Below are 20,827 nucleotides of genomic sequence, written 5' to 3'. Positions count from 1 at the left end.
CAACTGACATCCAGACTTCCACCAGCCTCTGGGTAAAAGCCGTAATGCTGGGTCATGGCAGACCCCCAGGCAAAAAAATTAACGTGCTTTTTCTGCAGTGCCTTGCAGGGTTAAGGAGTCATTTAACCAGAGATGAAAGCTGAAAGAAAGGTCCAAAAAAGTTTTGAAAGAACAGAAAGCACCCCCTGGAATGTCAGAACCAGACACTTCACTCAGTAATAAAATTCATGGTCCCAAAAGCAGGATCAGATATATCCTTACAAGTGTTTTCTTTGACAGAAATACACATTTTCAGGTTGTTCTGCTGTAAAGGCAGAAGAGAATCCTGAACACTGGTCACCACAACTATTGGGAATATTTTGGGAGTATTTTATACATCTCATTACCTGTAAATGTTTTAGAAACATTATTGTGCTCTATTCTACTCTGCCTCCCTATATCATTTTTATCTTGCAAATGAGAACTCCTTCAGGCAGGCATCACATGCAAGTTCCCATCTAAGCATTTAAAGTATTACAGGTGGTGTGAGTTATCAGTCAAAGCTTCTGGAATCACTCTCACTTTTAAGACAATTTAGATGCTTCCCACTACTTTCAACATGCTACAGTATGGGAAAGCAAGATCAGCTTTGTTTTGGATTATTAACATGATATGACTGCAGTGCACTCAGAAATGGTTAAAAATCAACTCTCTCTTTCATTCCCAAATGCTCAATTCTGTATGAAACCACAGTAAAACACTAAGTTAATCTTGTGAATAAGGTTTGTTTACATTTGACTGTGTTAATTATTGTCAGAGAGCCAACATCTGTGCCGCTGCCTATTTTATTTATACATGCACACATATATATATACATGCACACACACATGCGCTTTTGTATTTTTTTTATAGATAGATAGATATATACACACACATGCACATTCTTTTACCTGGTTGATTTCTAATAGCAACTATTCCAACATAAGTCATGGAAGAGGAGAGGAAGGGACAGCTGAAGGAAGACCGGGCCATCGCCTCACTGTAGAGCCCAGGGAAAGCTCTCTACATGCAGATTAACCCTCAGAAAGTGGAAGGGCATTGTATTGTCCCTCCAAAAATTCAGAAATGCATTGCATGTCTCTATAGACTCTGCACCGTCTCAGGACAAATCTAAGACTGCTAAAAATCAAAAACACACTTGGATGCCACAAGTAGTTTTTCTGTGCTCTGTAGCTTTACGTAAGAATCACCAAAAAGACAAATTATTTTGTCTGTCTTTAAGCAATGTTCTCATCAGAAAATTCTGCATGTAAAAGCCTGGGGAGATGATGAGACCAACTGCCAGTCCAACATGGGATTGTAAGAAGGCGTGTCCACCATGAGACACAAAAAGTTGTTGGACTCTCAAAACCATGAAGAAATGTTAACAGTCAACAAATTTTAAAATACAGCCCTCCCAGTCTATGGGCTAACATCTCTAAAATGGTCCAGTCACACAGCAACCTCAGAGCCAGTGCATCAGAAGAAAGCAAATGGGTTCAAGGACAAAGTACCGATCAGTCAAACCCTACAAAAACCCAAACTGGCAATCACCACAGAAAGCAGGTATTATAACATGGACTCCCTGTCGAGAAGGTACAAACCTGTGAAGTGACTCCTTACAAGGGACTGAAACAGTGACCGACTTGACCTCCTCTGGCTGAACAGAAGACAACACAGAAGCTTCTCCACACTCAGAAATTGCAGCCCTGAAACACTCGGACCCGTTCCCTTGCCCTGCTTTTCAGAGGTGGAGCAGAAGGGAGGCACAGGCTCAGTACACAAACCTGCGCTTTTATAGCTTTGGGGGTTTTATGGTGTGAAAGAAAACCTTCCGTACCTGCTGTCCTAGGAACAGAAGATCCTCCATGAGCCTTGAAGTCAACGCAGGAGTCCTCGCAGCAGATCACCGACCCGGAGCAGAACTTTGTGTCTGGGGGAGAGAGAGTTTGGCAGAACAAGGCACCGTGCAGGGAGGGGAGTGAGGAAACATTTCATAGCAATCAAGGAGGAAGGTCAGCTGTGCTTAGCCAAGGTCATCTTGTAAAGGTCTAGTGAGGTGGGTTTAGTTCAGTCTGCAACTCTAGCCTTTCAAACAGCATGGACAAATATATTCCCCATGCTATATAGTCCCATCATTAGTGACTTGAATCGGCCTGTAAGCCTTCAACAACCTCATTCCTGTGTGCTGAAAGCTACTCACTTTAAGCCAAAAGAATATGACAAACATACTCATCTACACATCTTACCACTGCCAGCAAAAGGTGTCTCTTTAAAAGACATCCCAGCCTCATCCAGGCCACCAGCACACGTAATTTTTCCTGACTTTTCTCTCATCTGCCAAATTCTTCCATTAGTGAGTTAATGCTCAATGCTCAGCAAGCTGTCCTTCAGAGGATCGCAAATCTTTTTTAAAATAAGGTGGGTCCTGAAGGTATTGTTATCTCTATTTTACACAAGGAGAAGCCAGAGACAGCAAGAGGAAAGATTTCAAAAGCTTCTAAATGACTGTGAAACTGAAGTAATTTTCAAAAGAGAATTGGACACTCCAGAGCTGAAGTCAACCTTGCACGTCCTTCAGTCACATCTCAAAATGAAACATGCTCTCAATTCACTTAAGGCAAGGTCCTCAAAGCCACAGAGGTACCTAAAGAGTATTACAATGGGAAACGATTTCCAAGTCTACAACGCAGAGCTAAATTAGTCATGACTTCTCCCCTCCTCCAAGAAAATCACTGATTAGGTGCCTAACAGTTCACAGGAATCCGTTTGTTCACTAAAAGAAGGTATTTGGGTACCTCAAGTTTTTCTTCCTCTGTGCTGAGATCCCACCATTTTGGCCAAGCTGAACCTCTTAGCACTTATGCCCGTGAAAGCCCACTTGGGATTGGGAAGTCGTGAGCACGGCTAACGCTCCTCAACGCGGCTCTGGCATCGGTATGAGGGAGCAGCCGCTCCAACTTTCATTTAAAGACGTGGCTGGAGGAAGAGGGTGTGTTTGGGGTGGCACGAAAATAGCACCCGCTGCCAGGGCAAGGTGGTTGCAACGTCTCCCTGTGGAGAGAGGTGCTGGGTTTGGACTCTGCCTCCAGGGCCGGTTTTGATTTTTATCCAGTGATGTTTTAATGCAAAGCATGTAGTAAGCAGCCTTGGGAATGCCGCCAGATACCTGCTCCCCACCTCCCTGCAGGGGAGGTCCCAACTGGTAGGCCACAGTCAGGCTCCCACTTGCTTCTCCTCTCCGGCTCTGCAGATCCTTCTCTGCACCATGGCACAACTTCAATAGGAAGGGCTGAGAGGTTGCCTACAGCCTGGGAAGGGACAGGTGGATTTGAATATCCCTTGGGAGAAGGAGGACCCAAACCCAAGCTCGACCACTTCTGAGACGAGTATTATAACCATTAAGTTGTTATATGAAAACCACCACACCAATCATTTGTATCTTAAGCAGTGAGGGCAAAGCTGTGAGCTGAGGCCTCAGCAACAGGGGCAGGTTTGACTCACCTGGCCGGGTTTGGAGCTTGCAGAGTGTGGGAGCTGCTTGTGGGATGCGGCGTGAGAGCTGGCACGGGGACGCGGGTGGGAAAAGGGTACCCAGGAGCCTAAGCAGATATCAGGACAAGTATCGGGGAGGGAACAAGATCCTGCAAACAAGCCCTCTTGAAATCACCAGAGATACATCAGTTCCCACCATTTGAAGTCCTAACCTATTACTTTAGGGTTAAAATGTCAAACTAAAATCTCTTTTATCACCACCAAAGTGCTTTTACCTTGAATTTTTAAGTGTTTGTTTAAGCTGAGGTTAAAAATAGTCTGGGCTCCTTGACTGTTAAGCAGATCATAAAAACTCTCTGTAGTCCAATAGGCTATAGAAATTTTCTATAGTTTTACTAACTATTGTGTGCCTAGTTAGCTTCCTGCAGCTTCTTCATCCTCAAACTAAAAGAGTTTATCTGCAAAAATTTAACTAAAGGGGTTTCTTAAAGGAATTTTTAAAGTAGCTGCTAGCCAATGTGTTTTTATCTCAAACCAATGCAATAACAGTAAGTAATAGCTAGCTTTACATTTAATTGTTAGAAAAGAGTATGTAATTAAAGAGCAAGTCTATACATGTGTTTCTAAATACTGTGAGCCTGATCTTCTTCAAATTTTTTGTTTCTTCCAATTCTTTAAATATGCATTTGAAAGAAGTGGAAGGACAGGTAGCACTATTTGGAAGTTGTAAATAAGTCTTTTGAGAAAATAAGTACATTTTAATCTCACTGAAATATACTAACCATAAAAATAGGAGGTATGCAGTAGAAAATTGGCACTTTTTGACAAAACAGGAGGTACTTAGAGGAGGTATCCCTTTAAGTAGGGATAGATGAGTAGTCTGAGTAAATGGAAATATTTGCAATTCATTTTAGACACTTGGCAAGATAATTTTGCAGGTAGATGTGTGCAAGAGCTCCAGAATTTGTTTCAGGCCCATTTGGAAATAAAGTCTGACACAAGATTTTGATTTAGATTTCAGACTCTTCTCAGCAACAGAGTCATTAGTTTATCCAACAGCATTAAAAGTGAACAGCAAGTGCCCCTAAACCTCCTCCCACAAAATAAGAAAATGAGAGCCAAAATTCTGCATCATTCCATGCTGATGATTTTTAGACAGAATTTCCCACTCACCTTAACAAGGTGATAATTTAAAAATCTCTGCCAAGGCATACAGCCTCCTCACTGGACCCCCACAGCTCTGAAGACACCTGCTGGTGGAATTTCATATCCTGTATCTAGAGCATCAGAAAGTGTGGGAGACTTGTGTTAGGAAAAAGTACACTGTTGTACAGAGATTAAATTCCTTGGAGTTCTTTTTTATTCTAAGAAGAAAAGAAGAGAGGATCCTACATTTTGATAAGTCTGAGCATAAGGACACAAACACAGTTTACGGTCCTTCCAGCCAAGGACCTGTTGGCTATAGACAAAATACCACACAGTTGTGTCTCCACTGACTTGCTACAGCTGCTTTTTCGGCACTTGCATAGTGTGGGAGCATTACAAAGTTTAATATCGCTTTTGTCATGTGGAGAGCATGCTGGCCAATCCTGCTTGCACTATCACATTATTTAATTAAATATCCAAAAATTAATTATACCACATGCCAACACACAGTGCCGTCTTACCAGCCCTAAATCAGGGTCAGGTTTATGTTTTTATAACTAGTATCCTCTCTAAATATGCTCAACTTGAATGAGCTGTACCCTCTGCCTCTTTGATTGCCCACGCGTGTTTCGCAGGATGGATGCACACCCCATAGGGCATATCTGAGCTCAGGCTTTTTTCGCCCACAGAACACCAAGGTGCAGATCAGAGCATGCCTGACCCCCGTATCAGTTGCTGTAATATCTGTCAGTTTATGTTCTGCACCATAAAGAAAGAGAATCCAGACTTCAGAAATACCTACTGCACAGTGCACACAACACCACCTTCCTCTGAATCCCACTAAGAGGGATCCCATTGCCCCCACAGGAGGCATGTTCCCAGTCTCACAGTCTGAGACTGACCAGAGCCTTCCCAACAGTTCCCGTGACTCCCAGAGAACAGTCTCTAGGATGTGTTTATTGTAGTAGCACAGATGCAAAATGGTTAGGTGAATCACTGAAGGCATCTACCACTGCTTTGTGATGCATTTCAAGAAGCTTGCAAGCAAGCAAATAACATGCATCAAGCCATGAAAATGAAGAAACTTTTTTTTATTCCTTCATAGATTATATAAAAAAATTTTGGCCCACTTAAAATAGACATCCTCAATTAAAATTATGTCTGGCTACAAAAAGGTAGTGGTCTTGTTATGATCGAGTCATCATTGCACAGACTTGATTTTTACTATGGAAAAAAGTGGGTTCACTGGTATGGAATTGTTTCTCAAATAAAATAAGGTATTCCGTAAGGAAAACTAATATAACAAAAGGAAAGAGCCCATTTAACTATAGCTATATGAGGGGTTTTGTCAACGTAGTTATTCTGTAACAGAACTTAATTATGAACTCGTCTCTCCCAACGATTACCACATAACCACTTCTCTGAACAGTATGAGCAAAAAAAAAAAAAGTGTTCTAATGAGGACTATGGGAAACAGCAGAGACATCAGACACTTTACATGCTTACCTCTCCCCATATATCCCACAGATGCCAAAACTCTCAAACATTTCCCTTCCCTGATGTCAAAACAAATATGAAAAAGGATTTTCACAAACACAAAAGAAACAGGGTAGGGAAAGTGGGCCTGCTTTTCAGGTGGATACAATAGATAATTCAGATGGAATCCAAAAAATAATTTTAAAAAAAATTAGTTTTAGAATCTTGCTCAGTTTTCAGCATGAATGACACTGCTGAACAGGGAGAGGAAAGACACAATAGATGGTATGAACAAGAGCAGGACAGCTGTATACTGACATGTAAGGAGAGCTGAACAAGCTTAATGCTTTCAAATCAGAGACCAGACAATTGTCTGGCAGCATTTGAGAAATACATGCAAAAGCTGTATGCCATGGTGCCAGCAGTAGTAGAGGACTGGACACGGTGACCCCAGGGGTCCTTTCCAAGCCTATGTTTAAGTTCTCCTGGCACAGAAACCCTTCTGTATCTATGATCATTTTTGCAGCTTTTCTATGTAGTATTTCTACTGTACTCAAGACACTTGAGCACGTTGTGGATTTACACACAGATCTAATGGGTTTTATTTTATTTTAAGTTTTCTTTAAAGTCTTTAACATCCTATTTATCTTCTTGACCACTGCTAAGGATTGAGCTGATATTTTCCAAGAGCTATTTACAATGACACCAATATATTTTTCCTGAATGGTTACATCTCTGTGGATTCATAGGTGTGGTTCTTTTCCCCTTATGCATTACTTTGCAGTTGTCCAGATTGGGTGAGAAAATGGAGAAGAATATTGACAGCCAGTTTTAATTTTAACTATCTTGAAAATTTCTTATAGGTAAAGTCTGTCATCTCTCCTTTTTTCCTAAAGCATTAGTAGATAATTTAACAGTAGAGATACCAACAGAGATTCTTGTAGCCTGGTGGCTTTCCTGCAATTGGAAAATGGATGATTCAATTCCTACCCTCTGTTTTATTTCCTTTAACTAATTAGAACCATAACCAGTTCAAAACTACAGGAGCAGTTTCCTTTTTATTTCTTGAGAATTTAGGGGGTTTGATGGCTATTTGTAAGGGACCTCGGAAGTCCAGCTATACCTTATCAACTGAATCACCTCTACCCAAGGGCTGCTGGGCTTCAAAGTACACAGATTTGTGACGGCTTCCTTCTACAAAATCCATTTTGATATTTACCCAATATCATATTTACTCTACGAATTCAAGTCTTCATTTTAGTTTCCATAAATTTGCCCAAGGAAGGCTAGGTTACCAGTGTACATAGCCCTTTAAACATCAATCACGTTTGCCACCTTCACTTGCCACAGCAATTATTTAATTCTTATCAAACAAAACCATTAATTTGACAACTCCACATTTGGGACGCTTGGGTGGCTACCATGGCTACCACCTATTTTTATCAATAGTATTATGCACTTTATCCAATTGTTCTAAACCTGTTCTGCTGACACTTCAATTTAAAACACTCCTTTAGATGCTTTCAGATACCAAAATGCTCCAGAAGAGAAAGCTCCCTGAGATCCTTTATAATGAACAGCAAAGCAAAGATTTAATTCAGCCTTGCTGTAACGGCCCTGTGTACTTTGAGTGTTCTTATTACACTGCAATTGCCTGTCAAGCCTGCTGATGGACAGGCTTCCTGCTCTTCATGTGTTTGAAGGGGTTTTCTCATTGTTTCTGTGAGTTTAGCAAGTTGTTCCTCAAAATTGATTCTACCTGCCTTGTTTAACTTGCCTTGTTTAACTTGAATGTATGCTCTTTCCTATTTTCTCTGTTCAAACATGACCTCCACTTTCCAAAAGATGTCTTTTTACTTCTAACATCTCTCTGCTCTTCCATTGAATAATACCAGCTTTTCAGAGAGTTCTGCTCAAGCCTTTTGATAGAACAGCAATACACACTTCCTTGAGCTCGTATTACAATGTCTTCTCACCGGCTGCATGTTCTCTGCAAGTATCTTACTCTTTTAGCTGTTCCTTTGAACCACAAAATTGTAAGAACCATTCTTATATTTATGTATTCCACCTCAGAGATTTTTTTGGTTTGCACAGGGACAAGAAAACTGAGTTTGTCCTGGTCATTGCACATTGTTCTGGGTTAAAACCAGTGTTGTCTTTTTCCTATTACATTAAGTTGTTTCACATCCATGTATTGCCTTCCCTGTTGTCTCTCACACTGAGCTCTTTCGCCTTCTTTTCTGATCCTATGTTTAGTGTCATTGGTATTTGTCCATTTACTTCTGCAGAGAAAGGCCCTATCTTCCCTTGTACTTCACTGAATACTGTCTTAGATAACAAGCGTCTCAAACAAATACAAGTCTCTCCTCCAAATGAAATTGCTCCATTTGCCAAGCCAGGAAGAGCCCATATTTCCAAAACAGAGTCCTCTGATTTTTTTCAGCCAGCATTTTGATAAGGAGAATTTTCCAGACAGTTTCAGGACTGTGGTTCAGTCATCACGGTGCAATAATTCTAATTACGAACACAGTCAACACCAATGTCAACACTGCCACGTCCACATCTCTCTGAGATAAGAAATGTATTCCTCTAGCCTTATTCTTTCGTTGTTTCCCACAAAAGCACTGAAGTTCCCTGGAAGGGCAGTTTCTTCACACCTCCAGGATAGTTTGGATGACAAGTCTAAGAAGATTAGCTTCTGTAATGTTTTCTAAAAACCACTGTAAGGAGGATCACTGACACAGATGACTGATTTTCATCCAGGAGATTCTAGCATTGTTCCACTATCTCATGCATTTATTAGGATTTCATTTCCTTCTGGAGCCTCAAGGGAAATTTCATAATCAGCACACCTGGTATGTGTAGTATAAATAATTAAGGGGATGCCCTCTCTAACCATCTATGCAGAAAGGCTGTTCTGCTGTAAGAAATGGCCTGGATCATAGTTGTCTTAGAAGAAAGAGTTGGGGTTTAAGATTCTCTCCATTTTCAGACTCAAAAAACCTCATGAACATTTACTGAACCAGATGGAATCAAGGCTCTACCTGATCTACAGAGGAACCTACTCAATCAGTATGTTTATGAGTTATTTCAACATTATTCTTCCTACGCTGTCAGCATAGATGGTACTTTATCACCATTTTTCTATCCCAGAAAATAATTTATTGCTTGTCTTAACAAAAAGATCATGACACCAATTTAGCTTACAGTCACATCAAGAAAAATACTTTATGTGGCAAATTTGGCAATAAGCCAGCACTATATAAACTGGTTTGATGACAAAAGTACTTAGGGCAAACCATGTTAAAGAGGACAGAGATCATGAGAAGCCCTGCATACTTAGCTTTATCTGTTCAACAATTTGCAAGGGCAGTATAGTTGTTACAGCCCAAGCTCCAGTATTCTTTGGAGGCTTCCCCCCCAGACACTAAGAGCACTAATGTCCTCACAAATTGGACATTATAAGAAGAAGGAAATATATTATTATCGGAAATGGATAAAACAGTCAACACCTCCCTTGCATTGCAGGACATGCAAATTCATGTCTGATGGCCCACACTAACATGTTGGTAGCATCTGCACAATTTTGATCTGAAAGGGTTATTTCGGGATTGTTTTTTTTTTCTGAGGGCAAAGCCCCTCAGTAGCTAGACAAGGATTGCGTATCTACAAACTTTCACTTAAGTGCTTTGTGTCTTTCTCTGCTTTACCAATAGAACCCTTTATTCTGAATTCTTCTTTCTGCTACCTTTGATTAATTCTCTGCCTTAATCTGTAGTTAATACTTACACTATAGATCCCTCACTTGAAATATTTCTTTTTCTTTCCCCAAACCTGAACTCAAGTTTTACTTTAAAGCTTCCAAAAAAGTTTTATCATATGAGTGTGCTTCACTTTACGCTGCCATCTGTAACTAAAGTACAGCACAGTAAATGGTATATTTATGATTTGGAATCTGGTTTTGCAGATAAAAGAGGTTAAACAGTTCATTTAAATATGCCTCTGATACGTAACTGAAATAGATTCAAACACTGAGATTTGCTCACCATCATTACTCCTATTTTCCAACACATTAATTGAATATAAGCAGTCAAATCAAGAAAATCAGCTTCTCATCAAGGGCTGTGCTCTAAATTCTGATATTTTTAAAGCTAGAAAATGCTAACAAATAATTTATGACCAAAATATTAAATCTGATATGAACACAACCAGACATATATGCAACATTGTGTAAACATACTCCCACCCTTTCAACCTGCCCAGTTACCTTAGGTCCATCTAAGTGGTTACACATTTTTCTAAAGCAATCAGATTTGAAAGATCTATGACTAATTAAATCGATTGCTATTAGAGTGAGCAGGCCATATTTAAATTCCATTTTTCAATGGGTTATGAACCAAAGCATATTCATTATCAGAATTTCTCCCTTTCTAAAAGCCTGATACTACAATTGGATCTGATTGGGCACCTCCTTACACCTATATGTTGCTTTAAGGGGACTCCGCTCAGGTGCACGGGTCCTCTAGAACCAGAGCCTTCAGTCGTAGCATGATAAAGCATTGCAGGATTATAGTAGTTTTCCTAAGACAAATGAAAAGGACTCATCTTTACCTTCTAAGTTCATTTGTATTGAAAACATCAAGATCTTACCCCTCAATTTAGAAAAAGAGAAGCAGGAAGCAGTTATCAAGGTAGAGGGATCCAGGCATCCTACAGTAAAATTCACTATTCGGTTTCAGTGCTGCCCTCTTCTTATCCTACCCAGAACAGTAGGATGCACGGGATCTGATTAATTAAACCAATTTCAGAACCCTCAGCAAAAAGTGGGTTTCAGCTTAGAAAGTGGTAACAGGAGGACTCTGGGCATGTCTGGAGTGAAAAGTCTACTAGTAAAGCTTCACAAGCTGAGCAATATTTTTCCCCTCTTTGAGAAGTAAATGTATGATTTGAAAGTCTGCACAGAACGGATTTACTTCCACGGGGCGAGCACTTGACAACTTCAGGTATTTTGTGAAACTCGTAAGACGTACCTTTCTCCATCTGCATGCTTCATTCTGCTCTAGTGGAAACTCGCACAAGCACACACCCTGCTCCGCTGAATCAATTACCCTGTTCTACAGTCACGGCTGTTTGAGCCCACTAATACTAAATGTGCTGTAAGTACTCCCAAGCTGTAGGGACTAAGGGGTTAATCCAACTCGCAGGCATACATTAAACCATGCTAAGAGCATTCCACAGAAATACCATCCTGAGCTAGCAGCCTAGAAGGAATAGCTTAACCTGACACATGCTCTGTCCAGGCAACAGACAAATACACTTGCTTTTTAAACTCAGCATCAATAGGGCACTTTGTGGGGCACTCATGAACCCTTAGAAACCCGTGGGCATAGAAAATCAGCCGTTGTATGGACAGCTGCATGAAAAAAAACAAACTTGGAAAGCAGTTTATGCAGCATTAGCTGTGAAAGTTGTACTTCGCTTTAAGCAGACTCGAGATCGTACCACCTGTTTAAAAGGCAAAATACTTCCTCAGTCACTTTAAAAGCTGCAGCTCTGCCCCCCCCCCCACTTTGCATAAAGATGCTGTATAGACACACACTTACAGCAGAATAAAGAACCTGCAGTTGTAAGTATCCCAGATATTGATCTCTATCAGGCTATATAAACCAGCAGTTTTAGCAGTCTCTCAGGAGTTTGCTGTAAAAGCAATTGGAACTGCAATTAACAACAGCACATCTTAGGATAGGGAAAGACTTCTAACTAGAAGCTAATTAGAAGGGCAAACACTGAAGCTTGTTAGCTGAGATGCTAATGAGAATTATACTTGAGTGGCAGCAGACTAGCTATTCCGAGTTAATTAGAAACCTCAGCTGATAGTATATTGCTCTTAAGAGCTTTCAAAACAAACAACTGGAAAAACTGTCCTGCAGCTAAGGATCCAGCATGCCATGTTGAGTAATTCATGGGCACAGGGAACAGTCAGAAAATTACAGTCAGGCATCAGGGTAATTTAACAGCGTGTGAAAGAGGTAGAGAGGAGGTTTTTAGGAGGTGCATGCCCTCCTGGATTTTCTGCAACAAGTTCTGTTCATCAGTGGCAAACCTGATGCTGCATTATACACTGCCATTTACACCGCCCGGCGAAAACAGCGTCCAGTTGCACCAGAGGGTGAGCTGGAGGGCTGCCGCACGCCCCAAGCATCCACACCAGTCTTGTGCAGAAGCGGGACAAGGACCTGGGCTGGTTCAACAGCCCCTGACAGCCTTCCTATCCCACCCACCAGCCTCTCCCATCCCAGCCCTCCGCTCTCAGCCAGGGCAAGCTGCTGGTGTCAGCTGTACCAGGGCGAAGCAGCAGCTGTGTGCAAGTTGCTCTCACCATGCCTCTGCCTTCCCAGGGCGCGGGAGGGTTTTACTCTCTCCCCGTCTTTGTGCAGCGAGGAGGCAAAGAGTAAATCGAGGCACTTCGAGGGGAAAATCTGTTAAACGTAACATCGCCGCAATGGGGATTGTGAAGTGTGGCCTTACCTGGACTGAGTTGCATGGCTGATTCCTGCTCTGAGCAGAGCCAGGGAGGCAAAGCAGAGGGGCTGCGTGTTTAAATGTTTCCTCTGTGCCTGATTGGAAGCGCAAGAGCCAGTCAGGGGCAGGGGAGAGGCTGCTAAACTCAAAGTAGGTTGCTTGTTTCAGGAAAAGATTGGATACTGGAGAACCTGCAGACTGGTTCGCAGCACATTTGAACACATGAAAACGTTCGGGTGTCACAGGGGAGAGAAAGGCTCCAGAAGAATCAAGGGGATTTTCAGTTTTGCTGAGGCCCTGTTTGCATTAAAACTTGCAGCGATTTAAGCAAAACCTGGTTTTAATTCTATTTATTGAAACCAATTGCAAACCCATGTGGATACTCTTAAATAGATTCAGCTTTCCAAAAGAAAAACCAATGCAACGCAGATTTCAATTAAAGCACACAGAGGAGCACCCACAAACGGTTTTACACCAGTGTAATTAAATAGATTTCAAAGTTTAACTTTAGCTAAACAAATGTGACTTTTAATGCAGATGTGACCTAGCAGTCACTGGCTGGTGGCGTGTGAGGGGACGGGGAACTTTGCGTACTGAAACCTCCCTGCAAGAGTCCTGGGAGTGACTATGTGTAAATACACCCTTCACACAAGCTTTTCAGTATCTGCAGTGGAAAGCGTGTGAAAGTACAAGGAATTAAGAGTAGACACTAACACTAGCAACTATAATCCATAAATCCATCTGTTTCTTAAAGCAAAAAAAATTCCCAGTGCATAAGCAGTATTCTGAAGAGACAAATTTACTTCACTAAAGCTTTGGGAACCATCGTTTTCCCCTGATGTTTTTGAAGCAAGAGCCCGGGATTGTGGTTATTCAGGTTTAACAGGACTTGTAAATGCTGACTGAAGCTAGAGGCAAAATTCCCCGAACACCAAAGTGATGTAGCTCTGGGCTTGACCACGCTGCAGCTCCCTGGAGAATCATCCCAGCCACCAGCCATGCGCCTCGGCTCAGGAGACGGCAGTGCACTGGTGACCAGGACGTGATCGTGGGTTTGTCAAAGCCATTTCACAAATCCGAACTCACCTGCGGCTGGTGCCTGCGATGCCCGAGCTGGCTGGAAGCACTGGCTGGGGGTCCCCTCGCATAGCAGCTTGCGCAGCCGCTCTGTGCTCAGTGCAAAGTGTAATAAGCCGCTTGGCAACTCAAACCAAGCTAAATAAAAGAAACAGAAAAGATTTAAATGCAAGTAAGTTGTATTAATGCTGCAGGGAAGATTTACTAGTGTGGAACTAAGGGTATAGATAGCGATATCTGTCAGACAGTCGTAGCAAACTGCTCTCAAGCTGGTGCAGATCCTAGATGCAATCGAGGCAGCACAGCACAGAAATGAAAAGCAGCTGCCTTCCTCTCCTTCTCAGGGCTTATTCCCCCCACCCCCACCCATCACTTAGTATTTCTGGTAGATTTTCCCCATATCAAAGACTTTCATGGAAGCAACCTTCCCAGAGCTGCAGCCCCAAGTGGAAGCAAACTGGGGCAAGGCTCTAGGTGTTTCCAGGGTTTGTATTGCTGACAGCAAGCAGACACAGCCATAGGCCCAGGTGGGCAGAGCTCGGATTTGGCCACAGACACATTTGTGTCTGTCCTCCCTCCGTGACCATCCCAGTGCCTGGAGTGGAAGGCTGTGGGACGCTGGTACCAGACACAGCATGGTCTGCAGGATACGGTATCTCCAAGGAGTGCTGGACAGTAATTCCAGTGCCCGAGTTGACAATGAAAAGTGTGTACCTGTACTTAAAAGGTCAGTTTAGCTAAGACTAAGCCTTTCCCACAGTTAGCAGGCCACGTTGTTTTTTCTCTGCTTGAGCATATTGATGCTTAGCTTGCTTTGCACCAGTGATAGTAAACTGATAGCAGAGGACCACAGCAGTGCCTGCCCTTTCAGTGCTGCAACTGGGCAGATGTACCCTGACCCCAAAGCCTTATCAGCCTGGGCATGGTCAGCCCTAAAGCCAGGCTCAGAAGGCACCCGCCCATGCTGCTAGGGGCTGCATTCATCTGTCTTGAGTGCCACTCGAGGCTTTCTAGCTACCGCTGCATATTGGCTCATCGTACGCAGTCGGAGTCTGTAAGGGAACACCAGGGTCACCCATTTCTGTGAAACAAAAAGTACCTGAAAATGCTTGCTAAACTTGGCTTTCGCCAGATTACCTTTGGCCTTTGGTTTCTGCACTTTCCTCAAACTCTTCTTCAGTTTCTCAAGCTCTTTATCAGGACTAATACCTCATGCCCAATAGGCATACTTGAACAGCAGAGCTCTGCAATTGGCCATGGCACAAGTTAAGCTAGACAAGCGATTCCCAACATAGCTCAGCGTGCCAGTTTCTCTAGCCCTCCTGTCTCCCAGACAGGCATTTTGGTGAGGCATTGTCGTGAGCACATTTAACATGCTGTGCTGGCACCTCACTGTATTGTATTTATTTTGCAAAAAAGAAAATCAAAGACGTTGGACTAAAACTATCATTGGCTCATGCCAATGCATTATATAGGCATGAGCCAATGGTAGTATACATATAGGGATGCCTATAATGATAATCCAGTGTAGCCAGGCATATATATATATATATATATATATATAAAAAAAATCAGAAACTCTTCTGGCTGGAACCACAGATGGAAGCGCCATATTTGCCCCGCCATGCTCAGGACATACTCCCTCAGCTCTGAGCTCTTCACTTCCCAGAGTAGGGAGTCTTCTGACCATGCCTTTTAGCCTCTGGGGAAACTATGGCAAAACTGGGTTCTCTGAATACTTTTTGCTGCCTTGCTGAGCAATCTCCTTTCTCCTCAGCCATCCCCAAATGCAGCAATCGTTTTGCTCCCATCGATTCAGGAGGGTGACGTACAGCCTTTTAACATCCTAGCAAGCATATGCTACAAACTGTAACTTTGTCCATTTGTTACGTGTGCTTCGTTCCCATCTTCCCTCTGCAGGGATAAATGTACAACTCTAACCCTGAATTTCATCTATTTACCTTCTCCTGACTTTGAATCTCTTTCAGTATTGCTAGCTTCACACTGGCTTGCACACAGCATCCAGCTCCACAAGAGCCCAATTTTCCTTTCAGGCTGATGATCTCCCGCTGCAGCGGCATCAGCTCCTCCTGCGAAGGAGTCCTCCGCACCAGCCCTCCTCTCCTGGCCCTCGCTGCACACCTGCAGCAAAATGACACAGTCTGTTACAGATTTTACCTCTTTTTCTCCCTCCAGAACTGGGCTGCTGCTTAGCTTGCATTGCAGCTCCCCGGGGATCAGCGTTTTAGCTCTGCAGGACATACTACCCCAGGTCTCCGTCTTGTAATGGTTTTAATTTTTTTATCATGCTCAGAGCACTGCCTGCTGTCTCTTTTCTTAAGTTTTCATATGCACTGGGGAATTTCCTTTGCTTGGCAAATATTCCTGGGTTTATCAAAGATTATTTCTAGTTTTCTAATAACGGAGTTTATAGTAATGCCTCTGAATTTACTTATTTTTTTTCTAATTCACCGTCTGATGTCTCACAACTGACATAATGCCCCAAAACTGCAACACTGCACCTTTAATCTTAGATCACTCACCAGTCCTCTTTTTCTTCAGGGAAGGAAAGAGGGGAGAAAAAAAAGGTAGTATCAGGAGCAGAAGTCTCTTCTTTGTTGAAGCCTTTGGCCTCAGGTCAAGAAGGTTTTTTACAGGAAAGCCCTGCAGTTCCCTGGAGAACTTGCATAAAACCTCATTCTCTGCTGCTAGATTCACCTCTGTGCCCTCTGAAGGCAGTAGCTGTATCTCAGTTTTCCTGTGCTGCTTCCTTCCCTCTGCATTTATTTTTTGGTAAGCAAGTACAGCTATCGCATCCCATGGGAGATGACTGAAGGAACTTTCAGCCTAAAGGAACTAGTGAATCCATGATGCTATTTTCCCTATTCTGTGAATTATTTGGATTCGTTTTGTTTGGATATGTATTATTAAAACAATTTGTCTACAGTTTAATATGGGTAGGTTCCTACTTTCACTTGCGTTAAGCAGTCCTGTGTTTTCTGTGTGACCTGTAATCCCAGCACGCTTGATTTCCAAAACACCCTCTATGCCATTTACTTTGTCCTTACCATACTACAATCACGCTGCTGTTTGATTTTCATTTGGCTTGCTGCAAGTTTCTCTTCTCTCACATCAGGGTGAGGAAGTCTCCGTAGCCCCACATGCTCATCACTGCATCCCTGCCAACTTGCTGTTTGCGGGAGCAGTGCTGCTTTCCCGAGCACGCAGTGCTGCTCTGCACTTCACAAATCATTTTTGCTGCTTTGCACTAGTCATACCTGTGAAATCTCATTCTCTGAGTCACCACTTGTGTCTCAACTCAGTGCTTTCTATCTCCCTGCGGTTCTCTTGTCTGCTGACTTTTCTCATTGCATTTTATCTCTTCCTCTTTGCATCTGTGTGTCTTGCCTTTGCACAAACATAGGTGCACAAACACAGGTGCACTTTTCAAAGGGCTTTTCGTTATGTCTCTGAGCTAGCTCATAAATTTTCTTTGCTTGCATACTTCCTTTCCAGAAGTTTTACATATGTCCTGCAGGCTGTGGGAGATGGACAGGAGTACCTACGCGTTATGTTCTGGGCAGAAGAAAGTTTACTGTGCCCATACCCCACCAAAACAGCGAACAACTGCATTAGTACAATGCTGGGGCAGAGCTAACACACCCTGCTCCACACTGGGACTTCTTACCCTGGGCTTGATCCTACGAGAAGGGCAGCACTTGCAGTGATCGCTGGGCTCACATCTGCCCAGGTTATGCTTGTACAAACACCGTCAGCAAGGATCACAGACACTAGTGAGCTCACAACAAGTTCAAGTACCCTCCAGCGTTTTCACTCAAGTTTTTATTCTCACTAATCACTGCTGAGTTCATCTTTGAAGATTTGTGAACATCAACCATCTTGCACAGCTCGGCCATATAACTGTAGTTTTTCCTGATTCTCAGTAACACTTGTCAATACTTTTCCTATCAAACCTCATGAGAGGATTTTTTTTCCTTCATTTTTCAGAAATAGGATTTTACGTTAGCTTGGCAAGTCTGTTCCTGTTCCCATCCTAATCCTGCTAGAGAATGTGCATTGCTCATTACCCTTAATAACACATCTACTCTTTTTTTGCTTTTCCTTTTTCTGCATGTCTGGCAATTTTGTAGCTTTCCTCCTGAGAGCTGAATAAAGCTCAGTTTCTGCACCCGTTTCTTTTCCTACAAGTCTAGCTGAGGCAGAAAGCCTAGGAGCCCTCACCGTGCCCTCCATTCACAAAGCTATTCTTAGTTTCTGGTTGCATCCACTTGCCACAACCAGCTCATGCCTGCCACCGGGTGCGAGCACAAGAAGGTACCTGCTGCAGAACAACTCCTCGGCTTTATTCCTTTGACTCTCCTCAACCACGTCCTGAAAGGAGAGTTCTCCCTCTCCAGGATATAACCCTGTTGCAGCACTCCCTGTCAGAGTATTGTCATAAAAACACCTACCTTTCGCCTGCAAGATACCACGTATTGCAAAAAACCCCAGTGAAGTATGTACATGGGTATCCCCCAGAATGAGAGGCTCTGTACACATTTAATAATGAAATACCCATTTCACGTTTAGATCCAGATGAAAGGACAGATAACAGCAACTGGTAACAGCTTGGATATTGCTGCTTCAGCCCCCTAAGACTGTGTTTTTTCCGTACTATTCTAAATATAAGTCTATATTTCACATAAAAACATTTCACAAGGAGTTTTATAATAATTGGGAAAGCTTTCATGTCCCATCTGAAAGGGCTCCTTGAAACAGATTAAAAAAGAAAACATCAAGGAAGACATTAGGACTGTACCTCGCTCTTTCATCAGTATATATAGTTCATAATGCACATCAGGTGCCACAGGAACTGCTGTTCAAGGTTAAAGCAAGGTCCTTATGAAAGGGACAATTACTCTCTAGTGACAGATAAGGAGAAGAAAGTCAAAGCTAAACTGTGCGAGAGGAAAGGCAGGAGTGCTCAAAGTTAAGTGAAAAAGCTACAAAAGCCTTTACCTCGGGAAGAGATCACTTCAGAACCTGGCTGTGAATTGAGGTTTTTATCTGCCACCAATAGTCCCCCAACAGCCTCTCCCTCCCCACGCCTGAAAGGCAGCGGCTGCGCCCGCTCAAACGAGCCCCAGCACGGAGCAGACCTCTCCTCGGACGGGAAGGGCGCGTGGCTGGTGGGCGCCGTGGGTGGCAGCAGGACATACAGCTCATGGCCTTACCGAGGGCGGCCGTGCTTGGACCGCGCTGGGGTGCTGGGTTTCATTTCCAGTTGCTATAAAAAAAAAAAAAAAGCCTGGTTTCGGCATCCTTGTTAGGTACTAAAAGCATAATAAAAGCATGTTTTTGAAAGGAAAATGAGATCCAAAGCTCACGTCCAATATAGCGCCAAATTTGGTGGAGAAGGGATGACTCTGCAAAATTATTCAAACATCACTTTGTTCAGAGTTGACATAAAAACATATTTGAAGGCTCCTGATAATAGCCTTGTTTGTTTATTTATTTTGACATACCCTGATTTGCATTGCAGTTGGTCTCCAGAATTTTTTTTACAGACCCAAAGTTCTCACACGATGGAAGACCAGAGGAAAAGATGATCGTGACCAGAGGAAAAAGATGTCTCATCGCATTGTCCAGGAGCGCTAGGTCAGCACACATGTGAACACTTACATTGCCTTCTGGATCCTTGATAGCTTTTGGTTGTGGGACAAACAGCAAAACTTTCAACTTAGGCATGAATCTAGGTGTAGCCATAAAAATTTCACATATTTTCCTTTATGTGAGTTCCAGAAAAGTCTTACACCAGAACATCCTCCTGAAAAAATAATTCTTTAAATTCCCTTTCACTAGTGCTGTCCATAATAAAAAGATCTCGCAGATCTAGGTACACCAGCAAACATTCCCTCCTAGAACAAGCCCTTCACAGCAGTTTAGCATTTATGTTTCTCAAAGAAATAAGCTAGATCAGCAAAAGAAAAAAAAATTTTACACCTACAGAGAAGTGTTCTAGTAGGCACAGCTATATGTTGATTAGATGTGTGATTCTCCCACCCTCTCCTCTTCCAGCTGACAAAGCTGAACTGGCCAAATTTAAGTTCAGCTCCGCATATTTGAGTGATGTATATGGGCAACATTTAGCACAAAGTGGCCTGGGGCTTCTTGACATCCCCACTGTATGACTGCCTCTGTCACTGGCCAAGATACGCTCACTGTAGAGGTGGAAATACACAAGTCAAAAAGCAAAACTCTAGGGAAATTAGATTGTTTCAATTTTGAAACAAAAAGGAACAAAGAATTGGAAAGGGCTTCCTAGATATCCAAACTTTCACTCTCAGTCAAGCACAAAGGAGCCAGATGATACTGTGTCAGAATTAAAAAAAAAGTCTAAGACCAGTGTCCTGTCTCTCACAAAGGCTGAGAGCGGTCCCCTGGAGATGTGTACAAGAGCAGAACAAGCATATAGGAGAATTTCCCAAAGCGTTCTCTCAGCCTTCAACTGTTCACAGCTCAGGGACTTCCCAAGGCAGACGTGCTTCCTGTGTATTTAATAATCCTCAATACTGCACTCTCTGATTTTGTCTAGTCTCCTTCTGAAGCCATCTAAACCTTTAGCATCCAAACATCCACCATTTTGGCAAGTTCTTCACCTTAACTACTTGCTAAGTGAAAAGACATCTTCTTTTGCTTGCTTTCAGCTTTGTTTTCCCTAACTTCATATCACATTTCCTTCAGATTCACAAACATTGTTTGAGATGCCAGTTGCAGCCATCCTGTCCGAGCATGCAGGGATGGGCTTAGGAAAGCCAATCCCCACCTGAAGTTGAACCTGCTGCGGGACATGACGGACAAGAAGGGCTTTTAGAAGTGTATCAGCAGCAAAAGGCAGACAATGGACAAAGTGGGCTCACTGCTGAGTGGGGTGAGGGACCTGGTGACAAAGGACATGGAAATGGCTATGGTATTCTATGCCTTCACCACCTTGGCTGTCACTGGTAAAACTTGCTTCCAGGAATCCCGGTCCCACCCATGGGAAGGTCTGGAGCAACGAAGGCTCACCCTCAATGGAAGAGGATCAAATTGG

General features: G+C 42.8%; 1 protein-coding gene across 1 annotated transcript in view; it reads right to left on the bottom strand.

The window, feature by feature from the left end:
- MSANTD1 (Myb/SANT DNA binding domain containing 1) overlaps window positions 1-1,888 on the bottom strand; it is a 35,407-nt gene extending 33,519 nt beyond the window's left edge. Inside the window, 3 exon segments of the mRNA XM_050896565.1 lie at window positions 1,623-1,793; window positions 1,796-1,828; window positions 1,831-1,888. Coding sequence (XP_050752522.1) covers window positions 1,623-1,793; window positions 1,796-1,828; window positions 1,831-1,888 — 262 coding nt within the window.
- Between the last annotated feature and the right edge of the window lie 18,939 nt (window positions 1,889-20,827).

This window comes from Gymnogyps californianus, chromosome 4 (genome assembly GCF_018139145.2).
Source record: "Gymnogyps californianus isolate 813 chromosome 4, ASM1813914v2, whole genome shotgun sequence".
Classification (NCBI taxonomy): Eukaryota; Metazoa; Chordata; class Aves; order Accipitriformes; family Cathartidae; genus Gymnogyps; species Gymnogyps californianus.
The sequence above is the reverse complement of the archived record's forward strand: the minus strand, read 5'-3'. Positions and strand labels throughout refer to the sequence as shown.